Below are 22,823 nucleotides of genomic sequence, written 5' to 3' on the forward strand. Positions count from 1 at the left end.
GCGATCAAGATGATGGTGGTGGGGAGTACACAGGACCTGCACTGACGGCGCAGATGGCGTAAACGTAATTGGTTGAATATTCATGAGTTTCGGTGTTCACGATACGGGGTTGAGGACGAGACTTTTTTTCACGTAGTCATAGAGGTGATGACTGCCAACTGGGCCGACCTCTCAAACACGATGCCAAACACACAGCAAGCATTCTGAGGCACAGCATTGAAAGGATGGGAAGTCCGACCCGAAACCTGAAAGGGGCAAACACAGTCAATCCCTTACTTCGCCGCCGTCATATCGAGAATGATATGGAGGGGACTTGTCTGCAGACTCGGGATGGGAGGTTTGGCGGACGGGGACGCAAGTTCAACTTACCGCGGAGGTCTAGGATGGATGGCCCAGGCTTGCATACCGACCCAAGTTGTTGGATCCGAGAAATGATGATTATACGAGTGAATTCCAATGAAGTGCACAGCAACACAAAAAGGAGGGTGTGCAAAGTCAATGCGAAGGACAAACAAATAGAGGTGCCTCGACTTGAGTTGCTGACTGGCGGGAAATGTAATGCTTCGAGTTCTTGTTGTCGTTGAGCAGTCGCAATCGAAATAGCAATCACTCTAGGGCTTCAATACTCGGTACCAAGGCTGAAAAGATGGTTTGATAGCGCAATCATGTCACGCGTCTCTCTTCCCGAGACAATGGCCATTGAGGCCTGCACATGGTTGCAGGAGTTCGTTAAGAAAATAAAGATGAAGGTGGAAGATGGCAAGTTGACAGCTGGCAGACAGGGGAACCCGAAAGTCAATAGGTAAGCCAGTTGAAGTGGGTGACTGGTGAGTGAGTCCCACATAGGGACACTCGTCGGCGCAGTCCAAACGAAGCAGCTAGTCCCTAAGTGAGCGATGGGGAGTGGTTCCGTACCTCTGGGCTCGGAGCTGATAGATCTAGTTAGTTGATGAGAGCGACATATCTGGTGATGGTGGTCAATCCGAGATGACAGCCTCCCGTACTCCGTCGTCGGTAGTGGGTTCGGCGCTCCCCGGGAGCAGCTAGTGGCAGAGCAAGCGATCTCCTTCAGGGAGTCAGGGGAAAGAAACCCCTGCCAGGCTGGGATCGAGACAAACGAGGTCAGTTTGATGGGCGATTGAGCACTCAGCCTCAGTGGCAAGACGAGAAGCAGGCTTCGTTTCCAGAGGATCTCGTAAGGACCAAGTGTTAGAGAGAGTCGTGACGACGCGTTTGGGCTGAGCGGGAAGCCCGTTTTGACGGGAGGGCGGGCCAGGGCCGAGGACCAGGATCAACCAGGATCATCAAGCACCATCATGGACCATCTTCCTCGGCATGAGGCATGAGACGTAATTCGTGGAGTCATGGGTGCCCTTTAGCCAATCTGCTCACCAAGATGATGATTCCCAGACAAGCAGAACATGTTGCTTGCATGTTCCTGAGACCATTCCTAGATGGTGATGGATGGTGGGGAGAGATGGTGGAAAAAAAGACCTCAGAGTTGAAGGACCGAGTCTCTTTACCTGATTTCCATTCTACTCTGCTCTGAATTGATGTTGCTTTCGCTTGGGGTTTGAAGAGAAGAGTCTAAAACGATCGACGGGTATCGATAGCGAGAATGCAGGGGTCTTTGCTTAGTTCTGGCCATTTTCCAAGGAGGAGGCGTTGAGTGTGCCAACTCACCAGCCCGAGTTCTCCTCCACTTTCATTTCAAGTCATCGAATGTGCGATGTTCCCAGCCTCCTCAACATCTTCCAGTTTCCAGACGATGGATTGAGTCGGAATATCACAGATCATGGCACATGGTCTAAAGACTGCTTTGGCCATCATTTCCGTGTTCCGTAGGGAAGGGAGCCCCGTCTCTATCCGCGCTCTGGCTGTACAAGGCCACAGGCACTAGATGTGTTGAGCCCTCACCATCACTAATTAACGGCCATTTTTCATCAAATGAGGAGCTTTTAATTATACGAACATATACTAAATACCCGTACTACACACTGACCAACGGGTCCTGTCAGAGGAAGAAAAGAAAAAGGAACAAAAAGCTCGGATGTTCCTCCATGCGACGGCACCGACCTTTTTCTGCACCTCGCTCAACATCGGCACCACCAGTCTACGCATATTCACTATATACAATACATCTTAATCAGAATTTCCCAAACAGAAAAGCCAAACAAACAATTACCATCTTCATCTTCTAATCTCAAAAGCGGAACACGCGCCAGTCCGGGTGGACGCGAAGAAACGTGTGTCCATCTCCTCAAGCGAAAAAAGGCCCAGCCTCTTCGATTTTATCTCAAGTTCAAGTTAGCCTCACGACCAGCCTCCCACGAGCAACCAACACTACCAACTACGACAAACTCTCCCAGACTCACTCACACACACTCACCCTACTGTCAATGTCGCTCTTCCATGCCTGCTCATTCTTCTCCCTGCTGCGATCCTGCTTAGCCTGTTGACCACTGCTTTCCAGAGCTTGTTACCTGCCTTGCTCTTTCACCCATCTTGAACTTGTTGGCCTACACACCAATACCTCACAACTACTACACACTACTCTGGCGCCTCGAGCGCTCCTTGCAAATTGTCCCATCTGCCTCCCAGACCATCGCCTCCTGCAGACGAAGTGTCTTCCAAGCCACATCCTCGTTTTGACGACCTTTACGAGTATTACGATCCCGACGACGAGCCATTACCACAACGCCAACAACAGACCCTCACTCCCACCTCACAGACACGGCCACAATCCTCCCTTTCCAGTGGTGTTCGATCCCTACGACGAACCCCCCGGTTACAAGAGAGAGACACTAGGCCCGTGGTCACTGTAAGAAGTCGGACTTCCACGCCTGCGCTCAGGGCTTCCTTTCGCCGAAAGAGCCCTCGTGCCCAGTCTGACACTCCTCCCCTTCGCTTTGATGAGTCGGGCTCTACTACTCCACAAGACTTCCAACGACTTGTCCGTTCCCAAACCTTCTGGCCAAAGAGAACTACTCGTATTACCAGGAATACCCACGACGCCATCGTCTTTGCCTTGGAAGCTATCCGTGCAGGTGGTGGTACCACCCCCAAGCCACTGACCGCCGATCTGCTCGAAGAACAGGCTCGGATGTCAGATTTGCTGAGGGGCAATCCGCCCGGCCCTGCTGCTAGATCTGCTCGTCCACAGAATGGAGGTGCTGTTCGAACTACAGCGGCGGGTGAATCCGGTCCTATCCCAACCGGACCACCTCGCTACCGGACCCCTACAGATGTCATGCGAGACCGGAGGGCGAGGGAAGCACGCCGCGCAGAAGAGGCTGCTAGACAACGACAAACACAAGAGGAGGACGAAAGAAGGAGACTGCAGGAAAGAGTTGTTGGCGTTGGGGATGATTCCACAAGAAGACCACCTCGAAACCCCCCAAATCCTTCTACCCAATCCTACAACATAGCTGGGCCTTCAGTACCACCGGGATCTTCATCCAGGAGGCCAGAAAATCAGCCTCCAGATTCAACTAATCCTCCTACCAGACCCAGAGAATCAACCGGCCCTACTCGTGTCATCTCTGCAAACACCCAGCGAAACCGCACCGAAGCCTATGAGCAACTCAACGTACCTGCACCTACCACCGGGCAACCCTCCGTTGGAAGGCCAGACCAACCTAGCCAAACTCAAAATCCACCCCAGATGAGAGCCCCCCCAGCAGCAACAGCACTACCCACTCAGGCGACGAGTCAACCTGCGCCTTCGGCTCCACAAGCATCAGCGGGGCAAAGTCGAAATCGATTTCCCAATGCTTTTGACCGGTGGGAAGACCTTTCCTCGCACTGGGAAGGGATTGTTTCTTCTTTCCTTCGTAAATTGGAGAACAATGAGGACGAACTGGCTTCGAAGCCCATCGATCGCCAGATGGCCCGACAAATTGACGATCTATCTGCCGCGGGCGCAAATCTGTTCCATGCCGTGGTTGAATTGCAGCGTCTTCGAGCGTCGTCTGAGCGTAAGTTCCAACGGTGGTTCTTCGAGACGCGGCACGAGCAAGAACAAGCGCAACTCCGACAGGAGGAACTAGAACGTCAACTCACTGCCGAGCGCGAAGCACGGACTCACAGTTCCACATCCATCGAGGCGGCCCGTGCTGATAGGACCCGTGCGGAAGAACTCGTCAAGGAGATGCGCCGAGAGCTACAAATTAGCAAAGAAGAGGCACGTCGAGCATGGGAAGAACTGGGCCGACGAGAACAAGAAGAACGCGAACGAACCATTGCTCTGCGAAGTGGTGAGCCCACCTTGATTGGTGGAGTCCAAGTCGTCCCAATGCAAGGTCTGCCCAGTCGACAGGTCAGCACCGCCAAACGACCGCAAACTCGAGATGGCCCCACCGCTGGTGCTGGACCCGGAACGCTCTCTGGTTCCGGTGCAGGTTACCCGCAACAGCTGCCGCTGCCTCACCGACCTCCGTCTCGCAGCCAAACGACCACCACATCCCTTGATTCTCCGGGTGAAGAAAGCCGCCAATTCACCTACCAGGGCGAGACCGGCACTTCTCCCACCGTGACAGATCCCTACACCGAGGGTTCGCGGCGTCGAGAACCCCAGAACCCCCAACAACTCCGTCACGAACCAGACACCCAATTCTACTCGAGCCCATCGAGACACCAAGAATCCCCCTTACAACCGCCCACCTCAGCAGCCGCCATTGCCGCCGCCCGCGCCGTCGCAGCAACATCTCACCCACCGCTTCCCGCCCCAATCCGCTCAGGCACAGGAGGCACTGACCGCTCGTACATCCCATCAACGGCATCTGCCTTTTCCGAGGAAGAATACCACATCAACCCAGATGGATCCTACACGCGAGACGACCAAGGCCGACGCATCCCATATCACCAACCCATCCGTGGCCCACCGGGATCCTCAGCCCTCTCCGGCGAAGAAGGCGAAATGACCGAAGAGGAAGAGGAAGAGGATGACGACGACGACCACGCCGCCGACATCGAGCGCGAAAGGATGTACGCCGCCCAATACCGACAACCCCAACAACCACCCATCACTCTCCCCGCGACCTCAATGTCGCAAACCCAATCCTCCTCCCGCCTTCCCCCCGCCACAGGAAGCGGCGGCCTCCCCTCCATCCCACAGGGCCGCCCGGTCAACACATCGTCAGACGAGTACAGCTCGCCGTCGCAGCAAAGCGGGAGCGACGCATACAACGCCCCGCCAGGCTGGGAGAACATCCAGATGCAGACGTCGCACCGGCACCCGACGCGCCTGAGCGATATCATCGAGGAGCAGACGGCCCGCACCTCGCCCAGCCGCACCAGCTATATCAGTGGGGGCGGCCTACCCGGTGATGGCATGCCGCCGTCGACCGTTGCGGGCACTGGGACTGGTCGGCGGTAGTGAGAGCAGCACGCCGGTTCGGAAGAACCAAGGAAATGATATGGAACAAAAAGGAAAGAAAAGAAGAGACACGGGGATAAGATGATGGATGCTGGATGAAAGGGGAGGAGGACGACGATCACGCAGAATGTACAAATAATGGGCGGTCACTGTCGCGGTCGCCAAACTCAAACTTGCCCTTACGTTACCCAGTACCTCACCTACCCTTCATTCACCCCTGTACTGTAAAGTTACCACTGCAACAAGTTGAAGATTGAGGACCGAAGGAGGAGAAAAAAGTATCAGTACCTACTTATTTTAATGGCGGGATTTGTGGCGAATTGGTAATTGGATAAGTCGGCGTGGCGTGGCGTGGCATGGCATGTGCTTGGTTGGGAGTGAGTGGTCATTTCGTCGGCAAAGCGATGGCGTACATAGGAGTATGTGTAGTCGCAGTTGGGGTCGGGAAGGGACATTTAAATCGCGATTAGTGTTGGTGATGCACCTAAGATACCTACTCCGATGTGGTTGGGTCATTATCTGTCACATTTCTTCGTCATCATCTTTCATTTTCTCAGTTTTCATACTTGATGGTATCTTCCCATGTGTAGGCAACGAACATACCGCCTATCGCGGTTCATCGGTCCCCTTGAAAGGACTCGTCAATTCTGGACATTATGTAGGCATTGTGAAGAGAGGGAGAGTCGGTAAACTCGATCTCCATGATAACCAACAATACCAGTATTCATCGACTCACAAACCGGGAGTAGCGAAACTCATTCACAATGGCGATTATGTTGAAGACCTGTAATCCAACCAGTCCTCCTCTGGTCGATTTCTTCTTGGTTGTTCTGTGGTCCATCAATTTCGTGCTTCATCAATCATACACCATGTCTTCGGCCTTCGGCGTTGGTCCATTTTCACTCAACTATTTGTCACAATAGTTCATCCACTCCAAGCACTTGGGTTGGTCTCAATCAATGGTTGAGTATAACACCAACATTTTCCCGTGAATTGATTGTAAGCTGCCGGTTTGTTTCCCGCAGTAAAGCACTTCATGGCTGCACAAGCCTCGGCAGACATAACAGCAGTGTGGACATTGGGCTCAATCAACTCTCGGGCATAGAGCTCAACTTCTTCATCAGCACTATTGAACATGCAACCGCAATATCCGTCGTTGCCTTGAATCATATGCATGTGGTAGAAAGGACATGCCAGGCCACAGTCTGTAGCGAATATCTGGCGCTTCTCAGGTGCCACTAGATTGGTCATGACAGACACACTGCGCTTTTGAACATGAGGCAAGGTCACGAGTACCAAAGAAGTACTCAAACTGGGGTTCATCTTGTCAATGTCGAGGACTTTGTTGCTGCTCACAACGGAGTACAGGGTACCATCTGCGTTTTTTTGTACCCAAAATGTGATGACTTCAGGGCTGTAGAGATTGACCGCAATGATCTGACAGTCCGCAACCACCGTTTCATTCGCACCTTGCCCTTCGTAGACGACCAGAGGGACCAAAGCGACGTTTGGTTGTGGATCAATGAGGCCAATTGTACCACAGACTAAGTTGACACTCGCATTGACCACGATTGTCTGCGGAACTGGTCCGTTGAGTCCAATGAACACCTTGATGATACCGTCCTTGAAATAAGGGATGACCGAGCTGACGGTTGCGGTGTTTTGTGGTTGCAATCTCAAAGATTCTTCGATCAAATCTGGGGTGATATCTGGTTTGGGTGGAGGGAGGTAGGGTGGATCAGGTTCGTCCAGGTTGACTTGAGATGACTCTAGAGCTTGATCCCGTCGATGGTGTTGTGGCAACCATGGCTGATGATCCTGCTTGGTGGCTTCCGAATCAACTGGTGACAGGTTGTCCAGCCAGTCGCCCACCGTACTGCAAAGGCATGCATCGTCGAGAATCGAAAAGATGACTTCCTGGTTCTCGCCACAGACTGTATTGATGCAGGGATGGGTGATCTATCACAGGCTATGTGTCAGTGATGCGCAAGTCAGGAAATTAATTTATTCCACGTACCAGAACATCGGGAGACTCCTTGCAGGCACACGAGAATGTGGTATGATTGAAGTATGATGGTCGGTAGGGACATGCTTTCTGGGAGCAGATGTTCGTGCTGTTAGATGTACAAGGATGATCTATCTCGATCTGATTGACATCGCGTTAGTCGTCTTCCAAGTGTGTTACTAGTCTCATTTACGCGTACCGCTTTCTCTGCCATAGAGGGACAGATGCAGGCAAGTGCGCTTTGTGAGAACCAAGCATCACCAACTGGGCAATTTTTGTCGCGACAGATGTCATTGGTGCATGGCTGGCTGAGTCCACTCTTGATTTGTGAACCGATCTCAGTTGGCGCGGAAAAGACGACAGTGGATAGTCCCAAGAACACCAGAAAAGGGCCTGGAAAGATCATGATTTCTTTGCAAGAGACTAAATTTGATAGAAGAGAGGATTGAAGAGGCTTCAAGGAAAGGTAATAAAGAAAGAAAGAATAACGAAAAAGAATTGCTGGAAGTGGGATGACGGAAGATAGAGTCCATAGGGATGTGGTGTGAAAGGAGAAGGTGACGCGAATGAGTCAACGGAGAGAGGAGTGAAGATGCTGATATTCGGAAGCTATTTTATGGTGACTGCATGATCGGTGATTCAGTGAAGTTGCAAGTGCATCTCAACTTCCATTGCTTGCATCTTGGGTTGGCAGTGACGACAGGACCTGCATGTTGCAGTGAAGGTCGGATGTCTAATATCATGTGGCTGTTGAGACAAAAGATGAAGTTCTTTCACCTAAGAGGCCTCCATTTGTATCGCATGGGTCGTCAGAGAACGCATACTGCACATCTAATACCTCAGCTCATGAGACATCGCTGGCTTCTATCTCGATCCTAAAACCCGCCAAGCAATGATAATGACAAGGCTGAGCTAGTACTGGTTTGTATGACAAGGCTGAGTCTTCAGCCGGCTTGGCATTGCAGGGACCAGCCCCCGGCCAAAGCACCAACTTTCTTCCCCGTAAACACATTGACCCTTCACGCACGGCCTCACTTAAAAACATCACAGGTAAGTTGTGCTGACCATATGGCCATGCAAGATCAACTTGTACAACTCACCAAAAGCCTCCATTTCAACCCATGCTCTCATGATGTGTTTCACTCTGGTTGATCCTAGCTGTAAGCGAGTGGCTGGGAACCATCATTGGCTCTTTTGAATTCCCAACCACCACCTCATCCCAGCCTCACCACCCACACCACCTTTTCCATATCTACTATACTATTCTCCGAACTCTGCTTTGGCCATCCCTCCATGTCTCTTCCCACTTTCGTCAACGTGCATCTTTTAGCCTTTGCCTTTGTTTGGTCGTTGTACTTTCAAGAGTAATGAACGTGGTAGCAGATGCTCAGATTCAATCTGTCAAGCGGGAAACTCCTCAATACCTTCGTTCAGAATCATTCAAGTCCGACTCTGCCTCCAACGAATACTTCTCTGACTATGCTTCCGACGCTGTCAGTCAAGTCTCCGACGATAGCAAAGCAAGCTATGAAACCCCTCCTTCCCGAATCTCAACTCCCGTTGTACAACAGACTGCCCTTGAATCAGAGATGACTTTACCTACGAGACCGGGCGCAACCCACCCGGCCCCTCTGCAGATCAGACAGAGCAATACCGGAGGAAAAACAGTTCGAATGCTCACCAATTTCGATGAGCTGAGCCCTCCGACCCCCGGTGTTGACGACACACCTTACATCAGATTTGCCATTGAGCAATTGACAAGAGACGAGGATGTTACAGGTCATGGCAGGCACAGTACTGCTACTCCCCTCAACTATTCGGCCATTCCATCTCCGCCGGAAAGACATCAAGACTCTGCAGAGACGTTGGGCCCTTCACCATCGCCTCCACCACCAACACCACCGCCACAACAACCAGCTCCAAAACCTTCCACCCAAACACCAATCCAGAGAAAACCAGTGGCGCAGGAAGTCATGATACCTGTGGATCTCTCAAAAGACTTGCGATCACAACTTGGTTTTATACCATTACCCCTCCGCCTTCCATTCCTCGCCCTCTACTTGTTCCTATGCCTATTAATGATTGCCGCATTGATATTCAACCTCATCTTTGTTCATGGAAACCATGGACTGTACGACTATGATGGAAATGCCTCCCCACGATACTTTATTTTCAAATACCTGCCCCAGATTCTCGGTCTTCTCCTCGTCATGTGGCTGTTCGTCATTGAGGCCGCTGTCTACCGAGCTCTACCTTATTTTTGCATGGCCCCTGGTCATCGCAACAATGCTGTACTGCACGGAATGCGAATCCTACCCTCAAACTTTGTGCTTCCCGACTTGACCTTCTTTCGAGTTGGCGAGAGATTACTTGGGATCGTGTTTGTTGTGTTCTGGCTAATGGGCTCCACCGTCCCACTGTTGAGCTGTCTATTCCAGACACAATGGATCACCAATGATGGCCCGAGTCGATTTCGATGGACAGTTGTTCGAGGTGTCGGCTGGACCCTGGTTGCGTTGTACATCCTGCTCGGTGCAGGTGTATCGTACTGTGTCATTCGATTCCGAAGCAGCAATTCCTCGCTGTTGTGGGATCCTTGTTCCATAGCTGATTTGTTGTGCCTCTTTCGACGCTCAAATGTCGTATCAGATTTTGAGCAAGCCGAGGTTTCTCCACAACCAGACGCATCAATGCCACCCAAAGTATTGCGTCTTGGGTTTTGGACCACTTCTGAGAGATCTGATGTCTTCCATGGTGTGGGTGAAGAATATGCCCCCATTAAAAGACTATCGTTTCCTCCGTCCCAGAAGAAGGAAAAACCAACAGACGGACTTCCCCATCCAGAGGACACTACAGACATCGAAGCACAACGATTGTCGTATGGGTCCGCCTTCGCTCGAAATGTCCACTCACCATTTGTTCGATACAGATGGGTTCCTTGGTTTCTCCGCGACTCCGCTGTTCTTGCATGGATCATTGCGGCCATCCTCCTCACAATAGCTTTCCTCACTGTGAGTTTCGTCAATCGTGCTGTTGAGGATGGCTTCAATCCTCAATTGCAATCGTTGACCAATAATGCGGGCTTTTCCCCTGCAAACTTTCTGTACAGTTTTATCCCATCACTTCTTGGGATGATACTTTTCCTGGCATGGCAGCCTATCGACTTCTACTATCGATCAGTACAACCATTCTCCAACCTATCGCGGCCAACTGGTGCCGAGGCACGATATTCGCTCCTGCTGTCATACACTGCACAGACGTCTGTGGGTGTTGTGGTACGTGCCGTGGTCAACGGCGATTACAAACTCGCATACATCACATTCATCGGTCTGCTCTCGATGTTTATTCCCGCCCTTGCAGGCGGAGTCTTCACTGCACGATTCTTTGAGTCTGAGGACAGAGTCAGAATGGTTGCGAGTATGCCTGGTTACATTGCTCTATGTGTCTTTGTGACAATATATGCACTGTCTTTCCTGGTGGTCTGGCCAACGAGAAAGCGATATCTGCCACATAATGTCAACACTATTGCTGGTCTCATGAGTTGGCTTTATGCAAGCCCACTTCTTGACGACGGTATGGTGCAGAATGTTCGGACTAGGTCTGATCTGGTTCTTAGACTTGCTGGGTCATCGGTCTCCGATGGTCTCACAGGCGACAGCCCAGCGAATGAGAAGTCAAGATTTGGGCGTCGTAGTCGAGCTCAGGGCCGAACCCGAGGCACCAAATATGCCTTCGGTGTCTACATCGGTCGTGATGGTAAGGAGCATCTCGGCATTGATAGACTCCAACGACCGGGAAGCCGAGAAATGCTTGTTCACCACGCCAGTGATCGGTACGACTATTCGACCGTCGCTCGACACTCGGGTGGCAGCAGATGATTCCACAAAATTTCAATTCTTACGATATACTTTCTTAATTACGATTTTTAATCACAAACCGGGGTTGGGTTTATTACTCATTTCGGACCTCCTTATATGGAGATGATACAACAATTTACGGACCCGAACACCACGGGTATGGACATGGGTACATGGTAAACGCAACGCTACGCAGCGAAATTGGATGAGATATGGAGTTACATGCCCAATGGGACATGATTTATGGCATAGGGATCCGCGAATGGCTTGTACAAATGGCAACGGATAGAATCGTCCTGGACGTGACGCGTACAAATAAATGGCTTGATATCAAGCACGAGATACCCAAAATGAAATTACCATAATAATTCAAAGAACGATCTTTTCGTATGGTCTAACTCTTCTTTGAGTTGTACCCTAGCCTGTTCACGTGTTACTGACGGTCTACCACAGCCTTGGGATTGAGAACCATTCAATGAATCGAATCCCCGGCAGATCAAACCGTGGGGGTTCCTTGACGCAACTCGTTCCACACCCGGAAAGCCTCCATCACACCTTCCCTCGTCGCCTGATTCGTAAACACCAACTCCACATCCCCAACCCTCCCGACTCTGACCTCCTCCTCCGTCGCCCACACGAAAGCCTGATGCTCATTTGGATCAAGCGTGACCTCCAACGCAGCCTCTGGCGTCTTCTTCAGCACATCAACCAAAAAACTAAAGCGGCAGACCAAGTTCCCCGTGCGCGTCGTGAATAAATGCTTCGTCCCGCCCACGAGCGGCCCGACACGCGTCGCCGTCAGTCCCGCTTCCTCCCAGAGTTCGCGCGCCACGCTGTCCAGCATGCTCGCCTCGCCCGGGTCACATGCCCCGCCGGGGATTTCCCACCGATTCGGCCATGAGTCGTGTGCGGCGCGCTGGATTAGTAGGATTTTGGGCGTGGTGGGATCTGTGGTTGAGGTTGTTGTTGTTACCAGTGGTGGTGATGGTGATGGTCCGTATGGTGGTGGGAGGGCTGAGGTCGGTTGGATGACGTAGGATCCATTTGCGACGTGCTTATATTGCACGCTGCCAGGGGGTTGGCTTGTGAGATGTGTTTCGTAGGGGATGTCGTAGTCGTCGACTTCATATTTTGTGTAGTTGAATGGTGGGCAGGGGGGTGTTGGTGTTGGCTCAGTCATGTTGATGGATTGATGCTAGGTCGGGTGGTTGAGATCAAGGTTGGTAGACTTTGTTGCTGTGGGTGTTCTCTACAAGTATAAATTATATTATATGATCAAGAAGGGGCTGAGTGGCCAGTGTGAGTCATCTTTCCATGCCTCCCTCCATGAAATCTGTCTGCCTTGTAGTGAAGAAGCACTCACGAGGCTGAAGCGAACTATCGCATTGTGCGCACATGCCCCACCGTAATTGAACTCAAGGCAGATAGCCTTCTCAACTTGAAGCTCGAGCTTGTTTTATCCCACTATTCTTATCAATATATTTATTAAATCCCACGAGGAGGTGTTGAAACCTAAAGATGGCATGGTTGGAAGCAGCGATGCGCTTACCAACGAACCATTCTTGACGCGTTAGACTCCTGTTTAGCCTGAGGGGCTTTGCCGCAGGTGCAAGTCCTTGCTCAGCCTCACATCTCAACCTTTTGAACTCATGGTCAAGCTCTTACATCGACGTGGAAGGTCATCATGAATAGCTGATATGAGTTGATTATCTGCGATCGCCTTTGCTCTTATTTCTTCTTAAACAACCGAAACTTTTGACCCTTCAGCATGGATGGAGTGAGCGCCGCTTCTAGCGTTTCGGAGCTGGTTGCCTTGAGTGGTCAGATCCTGAAAGTCCTTGTGTGCTGGTGCGGATCCAAACCTGGAAGACATAGAAGGCTTTACCCCTCTGGGAAGGGCTCTCGGACTCGGAATGCATAATATTGCCTCAATCCTCAGGAGTCGTGGCGCGAAGATGCCCACTAAGGAGCAAATCCTGATATCTGCTTTGAAATTACGGAACTTGAGTATGATCGAACAGACACTGGAGCAGGGTATAGATATGGCTATACTAGCGAGCACTGAACTTGGGATTCGAGTTTTCATGGCTGCTGCGAAAGCAAGGCTCATGTGTCTCATCAGCAACCTATACGGATTTAGAGTGCCGGTCGACTTCGAGGATGAAGACGGCTTTACAGCGCTCATATGTGCGTCTCAGGAACACCATGATGTAGTACACTTTTTGCTCGAGAAAGGCGCCGATGTTAACCGCAGCAACAAATACCGCGAAGCAACCCTACAGATTGCGGTAAAAGTGGACACGATGACATTGTCAACATGCTACTTGACTCTAAAGCGGACGTTGACGCAAGGACTTTCGATGGGAGAACAGCCTTGCACATAGCAGCACTTTTCAGTGAAGTTGCCATCATCCGGCTGCTCCTTGATCGGAAGGCAGACATTGAGGCATCTGATAACAGGGGTTGCACACCATTGTTTCAAATAAACTCAGACAGTGTGCCAGCACTACAAGTACTCCTCGACCATTAGGCAAATGTCAATGCAATTGACGAAGAAGGTCACACGCCTTTACACGAAGCTATCCGCTGCGGACAGCAGAACGTTGTTCAAACACTGCTTGAAGGAAATGCTAGAATCGGTATTTTGGATATGGATGGCAATGATGCTCTCCATCTGGCGATGATGGCTCATCGCCCTCCGGCATTGGACATGCGTCCTATTATAGAGCTTCTGCAGCGGACCAAGGCTAAGAGAGATAAAGAAGTCGCTATCGCCACCAGTACCGGCATAGTAGCAGCATCAGCGACCTGAAGTGGTAGGCGAGAGCTGAGATCCGGTTGGGTAATGGCTCAAAACACTCGTGCTTGATACGCGCGCAGCCTGAAGGCCTTTCAAGCGTTCTGTATCAAGCATTGTTATTTTCACACTCCTCAGGGGCAAGCCAAGAAGGAAGGCGATTCGGCTTAGCTCTTCTTGCTAAAGGCCACTTGCAGCCCCTTCCTGCCATTACCCCATTTCACCATTCCACCGAAATAGTCATGATACGCTTCGATATCATCCTGAGTGGTTTCGAACAATTCTATCTCCTCTCCAAACCGCCGGAAGATCGTTGCTGTTACGCTGTACAGCTCTGCGAAGGCAAGCTGTCGACCTATGCAGTCCCGACTCCCTTTCCCGAAGGTCAAGATGTAGGGTTCAAGCCTCATGGCTTCCGCCGGATCCAGCCACCGTTCAGGGATGAAGTCATCTGCGTCGGAGAAGATCCCTTCCCTACGCTCGATGAATAATGCCGACATGCCAACTGCTGTTCCTGCTGGAATGAGATGGTTGGCGTAGATCATTGGTTTAGGAATGACTCGTGGGAGGCGTGAGTATGCGCCTACAGAATGCCTGTTGTTGCGGCAATGTAAGCAAAGGCCGAGGTCAACAACACGCAAGAAAATGATCGCTTTCGCTTACCTTAAGGTTTCCTTGATCACGGCTGTAAGATAGGGCAACTTCTCCAATGCCTGCCAAGTTGGGATCGCGGTCGGGTCAGGTATGGCCTGGCGCAGTTCTTTGACGAGCTTTGCACGCCGTGGAGGATCTGTTAGAACGCAATATGTCATGTGTGTCAGCACTGCACCGGTGGTCTCAAATCCGGCGGCCAGAAGACTATTGGCTTCGATACTGAGACGCTTAAATGTCTTCTCATCTGAAGGAAGATCATCAGTTGTCACTAACGCAGCCAATATGCTACCACTTTTGCCGGCATCTTTCCCCTCCGAGCTATCATTGATTGCCTCCCGAGTCCACTGGTCAATCTGGGCTTGCATATCAATGACTTCAAGAGCCTTCGGACTCAGTGCGGCTGTGACCCACCTGGGCAAACCGAGCAGCACCTTCATCATCCAGGGAAATTGTCGGATCACAGGGCTCAAGTCCCAGAGACTTCTCCAAGATTCGTAAAACGCTCTTCCAAAGTCCTCGCGATTGATGATTCCTAACTGACGCCCAAAAATGAATTCACTGATAACATCAGCGGTCAGGCATCGATATGCCAAGAAGAGCGGTACAGGCTTTCCGGTTGCTTTACATTCAATCATGCGTTCTGCTAATCGTTCGGACAGACCTTGGAGTTTGTTGTGGAAATTCTGTACAGCTTTGACGCTGAAGAATGGTGCTAAGGAGTGTCGTCTGATTCTGTGCAAATTGGCTGAAATAGTGGGAAACGTTGCTTCGGGGTTCCCTAGCATGGAGTAAAAGTAGTCGTATTTATCGAATCGATTTGACATGTTGTACAAGGTGTTGTAGAATGATGAATCTAGGATATGAAGTTCATTTGGACCGATGCGGACGACAGGGCCTAGGATGTTTCGATCCTCCCATCAGTAATCTGGCTTCCAGATGATCCATTTGGAGTCAGGATGTTCATGCCTGGACTTCGCTTGTCCGACACCTGAGGCAATAATTTCGACGAAAATGAAAGAGTCTAGATCTTACCGTATTTCTCGTGCATCTTCTCGACCTGCCATATATACCTGCCTTGATGAACGACATCATAATAGCCCTCATACCAAGTAGTCACGGCCCCCAGCCTAGGCCCAGGGAACCGTGCAAGGGGGTGGAAGAAAAGTCTGTGAATGACACCAACAAGAATCACCGCGACAGCCACCGAAAGCAACAACCCCAGAGAAGTCGCATGCAGACTGATATCCATCCTAGCTGGAAAAAAATCCGCTGCTGTGTGCAGAAATGTACCCGGCATCATGAGATCGAGACGAGGTCGGAGAACATGCTAGCAGGTAACATTTAAGGGAATTGCGCGCAAGGAACGCCAACTGGGCCAGCCATCATACTCACTGCAACTTTCCACAGACATGCATTTCCGCACTCCGCTCACTTGTACAGATACAGGCACATGTCCATGATAGCCTACTGATGATTTGCTCCAGATGTCACAGTTGAGGAGGGTGGCATGCTTTCGCGGGAACGGGGCGACGCTTCCGTATCTGTTTGCCGAAGCCTTGGCTGCAAAAGACCTTTGAAGTCTCTGACCACGTCACGAATGAGCATTCGAAGAATCGTGGATTTCTTTCTTCCTCTTCTCCATCACTCCAACGACATTGGCTCCTCCCCTGGTCGAGCTCACGCACGCTGATGGAGTAGGGTTTCCACTCCCTTCGGCCTTGACTCAGGCACCCTGCAGCTAGGTGACCTGCATTGTCATGTTGGCGAAGGATTCGTTGGTCGTCCTTACTTTCGACCACAACCTTGTCAAAGGATTGTGTTAAGCGCGCCTGTGGTATGGGATGTTGGGCTGGGAAGTCCACGGCCAGCCTATCAAACGTTATTGGAGACTCGGAAAATATGTCTTTCGAATTCTCGCAATATGCACCCTCTGCGCGCGCGTGTTCGTTGGCATCGGATGATGTTGGAGAAACTTGCTTGCCCTCGCCTGCATGCAATGGCGATGGCTTGAAGCTGGCACTGGCACTGGCAATTACCGGTGGGAAGAACGACCTCCGTGATACATATACATACTACCTGACAGCATATTGGATTTCTTTGTACTAACCGCTGTCATTCTCGACGTTTGTTGCGCACCTTTCGCCTTCGCTACTTCTTCGAAATGTCAGCCCCTGTTGATGAAACACCAGCCACGCAGCATGGAATTGGGCATATTGAGGCCGATACAGTATGAGCGACTTCCGATTATTCGAGATCTCAAGTGGTGCGAAGACGAGTTTACTGATCATGAGATAGGCACACGACTCTTCTGATGCGGACTCGGCATTGGGCAGCGACGCGTATGCAAATGGCAAATCCTCCTAAGTCGGAGCTTTGCTTATTGTGAATTGACAGTGCAAGTTATACAACTTCCTTAAAATCTAGCGTACTTAATTACAAGTATGAGAATGGACGTCGGTACCATGCACATGGAGAATGTGAGTTTGTCGCTCATGAGCCAACGCACAAGCTGACCTCGGATGGTCCGAAGCATATTTTCTCCCCAATGATGAGGTTAGTACCGCAGATTTTTCAATATGACTGACTTCTTGCTGACACGATATCAAGTCCGAACTCGATCGTCTAGACCTCTACCATCACATCTGTACACTAGTCATCGACGGAGAATTGTACCTGGCACCGATTGGTAAGGCGCCTCAACGGATTCTAGACATAGGAACGGGCACTGGTATCTGGCCGATCGAAATGGGAGATATTTTCCCTTCAGCTGAGGTTTGTGCATTCTAAGCCTCGTCGATGGACCCCGACGAATAGACAGAGAGGTCTACACTAATCACTCAAGGTGTAGATTATTGGAAATGATCTGAGTCCAGTCCAGCCAAAATTGTGAGTGTCGAGGAAGATTTCCGAAGTTACATGGACAGCATACTAAACTTGAAGTGTCCCACCGAACGTTTCATTCGAAGTCGACGACATTGAGCAGGATTGGGCGTACAGTCACCCCTTCGACTATATCCATTGTCGATATATGGCAGGCTCAGTCAAAAATTGGCCACGCCTCGTGGAGCAAGCATTTCAGTAAGTCTCTGAACCCAGGATATTGAAGACTCTCTTGTTCTTCTCATCCCACACTCGTAACCTGACAAGCTACATCACAGGCACACCAAGCCCGGCGGCTGGGTCGAATTCCAAGATTTCGAAATGCGATGGTACACGAACAGTGGGGTCTTCAAACCGGGCTCACCTCTCGATCAATGGTGCACGGAGATAATCGAAGGCGTGAAAAGCATCGGAATGGAGCCTGAGCCGGGACCGAAGCTCGAAGGCTGGGTCCGTGATGCAGGATTCACCAAGATCAAACACCAACTCTTCGCGATCCCGACAGGGACGTGGCCGAAGTACAAAAAACTCAAGGAGATTGGTGCCTTCGACCTCGTCCAGTTCCTCGATGGCATGGAGAATATCTCCATGCGTGTCTTAACGTCGTTGAGGGGTTATACTCAGGAAGAAGTCATGGTGCTGCTCGCCAAGTTGAAGAATGACCTGCGAAATCCGAGGCTGCAGGTTCAGCATAATTTGTGAGTCTTCTTTCTCTTTCGTCGAAGCAGACCTGTGATATAACTAACGGGATGCTCTCATCCAGTCATGTAGTATATGCACAGAAACCCCTAGAACCGGGCACTGGATGAGTGGGGGATAATGAGATTGGCCCCGAGCTTTCAGCCTTGCTAATCAGATGCCCTGCCCGTGAGAGGACCTGAAAATCGAGGCTGAAATATCGCCGTCCAAGCTGCGTGCCTAGCAGTGTGGACAGGTCACAAGGAATACTACTGATTATTCAAGTCAGCTGTGGGCTGTGACACTGTAAGAGTTTCACGAGGCTACGATGATCTTGGAAAAGTCCAAGAAGCATTCCTGTCATAAGTCTATCTACCCTTTGTGAGATTGCGTTCCATATGAGCATATCTGACCACCACATATATAAATCAGTCTGACCCTGGTGTTGCTGCTGTCGATCATTCTGGCTATTACGTCGACCATTTCCTCTTTATCATAAAACGTTAATTTAGCATCATATGAAGAAAGAGACATATAAAACGTCACCCGTATACTCTGCCTCGGGATCCAAATCCGATCCCTGCAGCTCTCCTTATTCCGCCTCAACCACGCAGCATTAATACTGATACGGGCTATTAACCTCTGGCTCATAGACATACAGTGTCGAATTATGCTGATCGGGCAGAAAATAAAACCGGATCGAGCCATCCACCAGCGCAACATCAAACGGATTCTGCGTGATGGGCGTGCCCAACGCACTCTTCAGCATGAGGGGCACCTCGGACAGCGGGACGAGAGTCTCGACATCGACGAGCGCCAGGCCCCCGATCGTTACATTGACCGCCAGCGTCGCGACACCCGAACACATGGCCACGGCGCGATAGGCGTAGATCTTCGAGCGGCCGAGGAACTTGCAGTCCTGGTAGTCGACGTAGAAGCTCGGGTTGCGGACGACTTTTTCGGGGATGGAGAATTGCGGGAATGGGGCGATGGCCGATGTGGATGTGGATGTGTTGTTGAGGTTCCAGATCGAGGCGTTGCGCGCGCCCCAGTTTAGGGTCATCAGTCGCCGGGCTTTCTTGTCGTGGACGATGCCGCCGAGGTGGTCCGCGTAGTGGATGAGGGCGGTGTGTTGCAGGGTGACGGGGTCGATGGACACTATGGTCGCGGTCGTGTTGGGCCGGTACTGCGCGAGCGTGGCCCAGAGGACCTCGCCGTCGTAGTCGATCCCGCCGATGTGGTACTCGATGTCGCCTGGAGCTGTGAGTGTCGCATCGGCGATACGTTTGCCCGTGCCGTCGTAGACAAGAATGTGCGCGTATCCAGCGCCAGGGGACCGGTCGGTGCCGTTGATGATGACGTTCTTGCCGTACGAGACCGTCTTCTCGGTCCAGTCGCCCCGGCCCAGGATGTATCTGTCCTCGCCGATGTTGACCATTCCTTCGGGCTCACCCGTGTCGCCTTCGAACGTGATGTTCTTGATCGAGTTCCACACTGTCGTTCTTCCTAGGCGGTTGAATTGAGTGATAATCTCTTCGAAGTTGGCCGCTGGACCTGGCGCGGGAAGGGGACTTGGTATCAATGCCACACCAGACTGGTACACCGTGATGTTGGTTGCCAGCAGTGGAGAAGCTAGTAGGATGCATGCTGACATCAAACTGCCCGCCAACTGTCTTGAGTGAGTCTTCATCTTGACTGAATGAATAAGTCAACTGCTTTCGGTTGGTTCCTGCCTGCTCTTTCAACACTTAGATGTTGGGAGTTTAATTCTTGGTACATGGCAAGTATTTATGCGATTCTGCTCGCAGTTGTTGGCAGTTGTTGGCAGGATGTCTAGGGCGCGAGATAATCATGTAGGTAGCACTTAGTTTCGACCGAAGAACGGGAACACTCATCACATGTATTGATGAGAAGGTGGGATTGGTTATGGAAGGGAGTAGTGCTCACCGGTGAGCCCACGTGGGTGATATAGTATCGCAGAGAACCGAGGGATCGGATGTTGGAGTAAGCGTAGTATGATGTAATCGACTATGCCGATCAGTCCATCTCTCGCGGTCTTTTATGTCGTTGCTGCTGCGAAACAATGGGCTATTGCTTGACCATTGATAAATATCATCAATCACGCAGTCGTAACCTTCGCTTATCCGGTCCTACGTTTACTGGCTGGACAAAATGGGATCGTCCTTGGTACGACATGATTCAGGAGGAGCACGTCATTACGTTAAAGGAGACATTGGATCGTTCTCCTGCGGCTCTTGTAATGCGATACTGCTCAAGGCTGAAGGCTGTACAAATGACAAAGCGCCATGCTCCTATACCTTCCATTCGATCTGAACCATCCTGTTGTGTAAATAAAATTTGGTTCTTAGATATCCCTCCCAATGCCGTCTCAATGGCAACAAGCCCATTATCACATCCAATACTGTCCGCTATTCACATCAGAGCTTGTCCTCATCAAAAGCCAGCTTCTGCCGCACAAGCATTCCGGAAATTACTGGGCTTTAGAGCAGGGAAGTATAGCTGTAGGCGAATTCCTTGTGTCAGATCCTTCCATCACACATATGCTGGATAAGATACCAAATCGCTAATCAGTCACGTTTATCCAGGTCTAGCACCTGTCGAGTTTATCTCGTCATCACCGTGAGATTCACCTGATAATGGGTAACTCAGAGGTCTCGAGACTTGTCAAGCAGATAATATCAAGAGTCGAGAAAGGCAGCAGCTGAGCCCCTGGGAACAGATCCATCCTGTCTGATTCTCTCAAGACCAGGGTGGCCCTTCAGTGTACCCGTCATCAGACTTTTTGTTCTGTACGCGACACAACCTCGGCTTACTTTACCTTTCACCGAAGATTCTATCAGCATCTACGATGCTCGGTCGAAGCGATATCGAAACCCAACTTTACGTCAATGTTAAGGTTTGTGGATCCATATTCAGCAGGCAAGCTCCGTAAAGATGACAATTTGCTGTTCGTCGCAGCGGAGATTCCGAGTCGCATGACAATCTGTAGTCCCTGGGACAACTCACTAATGACCTCAGACATCCTCGCCTGCAATTGGCCTAGCTAGGTCATGAATGTATTCGACAAGAATTCATCATTTCAACGATGTGCAGCACTCATGCTCAGCGACAGGCTTAGCATTGAGTAACTTTGCATCTAGCTAATCAGGGCAATGGTCCAAATCATTTGTAGGTACGTACCCGCCGCGAGACCAACCCACTGCAGTCATACGAAACGCTGTGCGGTCCAAAAGGTAGACCATCGCTATGGTGATCCTCAGTTAGCTTCTAGGTGGTGTTCGCCGTCATCATGGTTCGACCTTTTCCAGCCACGGATGTCCACAACGGTGGAAAAAGTATTACCCCCTCCAACAATTGCGGCCTTCGAGGTTTGAAGTGCTTTCCAGTGTTGTACAGTTTGGCATGCAACGGACAAGAAAGTGGGGTTTGGGCTTGGTAGAGATTTGTGGCATGCTGCGACTGGCTACGGCCCTTGTTACACAGCAGGCTGGTGAATTGGCCGACATCTACAGCTAAAAAGCTTTTCACAGATATTCTCAATGCAAGAGGCTTTATAAATTCACTCAAAAAATGACCGCGACCAAGCAAGATACTGCTCCGACAGTTGTCGACTCCCAACCTGCGCTGATTCATCTCCTTGATTCCATCCTTGAACTTCCTGTCGAGCCTCCCTCTCTATACTTTGACCTTGAAGGCATTCGACTCGGCCGCCTTGGCTCAATATCCCTCGTATCGCTTCATGTTGCCCCTCATTCAAAGACCTACATCGTTGACGTCAACTTGTTATGTGGTAGCGCCTTCTCAACGTTAAGCACTAACAAAGAGTGGTCACTCAAGACGGTGCTTGAGAGCCAACACATACCGAAAGTATTTTTCGACGTCCGGAACGACTCAGATGCTCTTTATAGCCATTATCAAATCTCCATCAATGGAGTTGTCGACCTCCAACTGCTCGAACTCGCAACACGAAAAGGCTCTAGAAACCGTGTGGCTGGCTTAGCTAAATGCATCCAAACTGATAGTTCCGTGTCTGATGATTCCAAAAGAGCCTGGCGAGAGACGAAAGAGGCTATCGGTCGACTCTACGATCCTAAAAGCGGTGGCCGCTATGAAGTCTTCAATGAATGTCCTCTGAGACCGGATATTCTACAGTATTGTGCATATGATGTCGAGCTATTGCCGAGCTTATGGGAGGTGTATAGCACAGAGCTTCTTAAGACTGGCTATGGCTGTTGGAGATCTATGATCAGACACGAGACACAAGAACGAATAAAACTTTCGCAGAGTCCGCATTACAACGGGCAGGCGCAAAGCAAGGTTTATGGGCCGTGGGACTCGCATAACATTGAAGCGGCGATTGAAAACTGGAATGATGATGTGATGCTATTGGAAGTACATGATGGTATGGTACTAGACGAATATGATCAATGGGTTGATCCTCGTCAAAACAGCGTAGGAAGAAGTTCCGCTTCCACGCTGGTCGCTAGACTAGCAACTAAATAGGAGCCATAGTCTCGTAGATCATTCCCTCGCTCTTTATGGGCAGTATCGAAG

The 22,823-nt window shown here is 50.7% G+C and overlaps 9 protein-coding genes across 9 annotated transcripts; 5 read left to right on the forward strand and 4 right to left on the reverse strand.

Moving 5' to 3' along the window:
- Positions 1–665: 665 nt before the first annotated feature.
- LTR84_007481 (uncharacterized protein) lies at positions 666–5,377 on the forward strand (the record flags this gene model as incomplete). The annotated part of the gene is made up of 2 exons (XM_064851034.1): positions 666–802; positions 2,602–5,377. 2 exons carry the CDS (start codon positions 666–668, stop codon positions 5,375–5,377), a joined length of 2,913 nt encoding a protein of 970 aa, XP_064702303.1.
- A 924-nt stretch (positions 5,378–6,301) lies between these two features.
- LTR84_007482 (uncharacterized protein) lies at positions 6,302–7,596 on the reverse strand (the record flags this gene model as incomplete). The annotated part of the gene is made up of 3 exons (XM_064851035.1): positions 6,302–7,336; positions 7,395–7,523; positions 7,582–7,596. The coding sequence occupies 3 exons, from the start codon at positions 7,594–7,596 to the stop codon at positions 6,302–6,304; spliced, it is 1,179 nt and encodes a 392-aa protein (XP_064702304.1).
- Positions 7,597–8,749: 1,153 nt separating this feature from the next.
- LTR84_007483 (uncharacterized protein) lies at positions 8,750–11,260 on the forward strand (the record flags this gene model as incomplete). Its single annotated transcript, XM_064851036.1, has 1 exon — positions 8,750–11,260. One exon carries the CDS (start codon positions 8,750–8,752, stop codon positions 11,258–11,260), a length of 2,511 nt encoding a protein of 836 aa, XP_064702305.1.
- A 475-nt stretch (positions 11,261–11,735) lies between these two features.
- On the reverse strand, positions 11,736–12,419 carry LTR84_007484 (uncharacterized protein; the record flags this gene model as incomplete). The annotated part of the gene is made up of 1 exon (XM_064851037.1): positions 11,736–12,419. The coding sequence occupies one exon, from the start codon at positions 12,417–12,419 to the stop codon at positions 11,736–11,738; it is 684 nt and encodes a 227-aa protein (XP_064702306.1).
- A 775-nt stretch (positions 12,420–13,194) lies between these two features.
- Positions 13,195–14,051, forward strand: LTR84_007485 (uncharacterized protein; the record flags this gene model as incomplete). Its single annotated transcript, XM_064851038.1, has 2 exons — positions 13,195–13,527; positions 13,770–14,051. 2 exons carry the CDS (start codon positions 13,195–13,197, stop codon positions 14,049–14,051), a joined length of 615 nt encoding a protein of 204 aa, XP_064702307.1.
- A 152-nt stretch (positions 14,052–14,203) lies between these two features.
- LTR84_007486 (uncharacterized protein) lies at positions 14,204–15,514 on the reverse strand (the record flags this gene model as incomplete). The annotated part of the gene is made up of 2 exons (XM_064851039.1): positions 14,204–14,630; positions 14,700–15,514. The coding sequence occupies 2 exons, from the start codon at positions 15,512–15,514 to the stop codon at positions 14,204–14,206; spliced, it is 1,242 nt and encodes a 413-aa protein (XP_064702308.1).
- A 1,617-nt stretch (positions 15,515–17,131) lies between these two features.
- LTR84_007487 (uncharacterized protein) lies at positions 17,132–18,379 on the forward strand (the record flags this gene model as incomplete). Its single annotated transcript, XM_064851040.1, has 7 exons — positions 17,132–17,171; positions 17,221–17,243; positions 17,298–17,462; positions 17,539–17,576; positions 17,631–17,768; positions 17,849–18,268; positions 18,334–18,379. The coding sequence occupies 7 exons, from the start codon at positions 17,132–17,134 to the stop codon at positions 18,377–18,379; spliced, it is 870 nt and encodes a 289-aa protein (XP_064702309.1).
- A 485-nt stretch (positions 18,380–18,864) lies between these two features.
- LTR84_007488 (uncharacterized protein) lies at positions 18,865–19,938 on the reverse strand (the record flags this gene model as incomplete). The annotated part of the gene is made up of 1 exon (XM_064851041.1): positions 18,865–19,938. One exon carries the CDS (start codon positions 19,936–19,938, stop codon positions 18,865–18,867), a length of 1,074 nt encoding a protein of 357 aa, XP_064702310.1.
- A 1,901-nt stretch (positions 19,939–21,839) lies between these two features.
- On the forward strand, positions 21,840–22,772 carry LTR84_007489 (uncharacterized protein; the record flags this gene model as incomplete). The annotated part of the gene is made up of 1 exon (XM_064851042.1): positions 21,840–22,772. One exon carries the CDS (start codon positions 21,840–21,842, stop codon positions 22,770–22,772), a length of 933 nt encoding a protein of 310 aa, XP_064702311.1.
- Positions 22,773–22,823: the final 51 nt, after the last annotated feature.

The sequence above is a fragment of the Exophiala bonariae genome, assembly GCF_035927105.1.
Source record: "Exophiala bonariae strain CCFEE 5792 chromosome Unknown scaffold_29, whole genome shotgun sequence".
Lineage (NCBI taxonomy): Eukaryota > Fungi > Ascomycota > Eurotiomycetes > Chaetothyriales > Herpotrichiellaceae > Exophiala > Exophiala bonariae.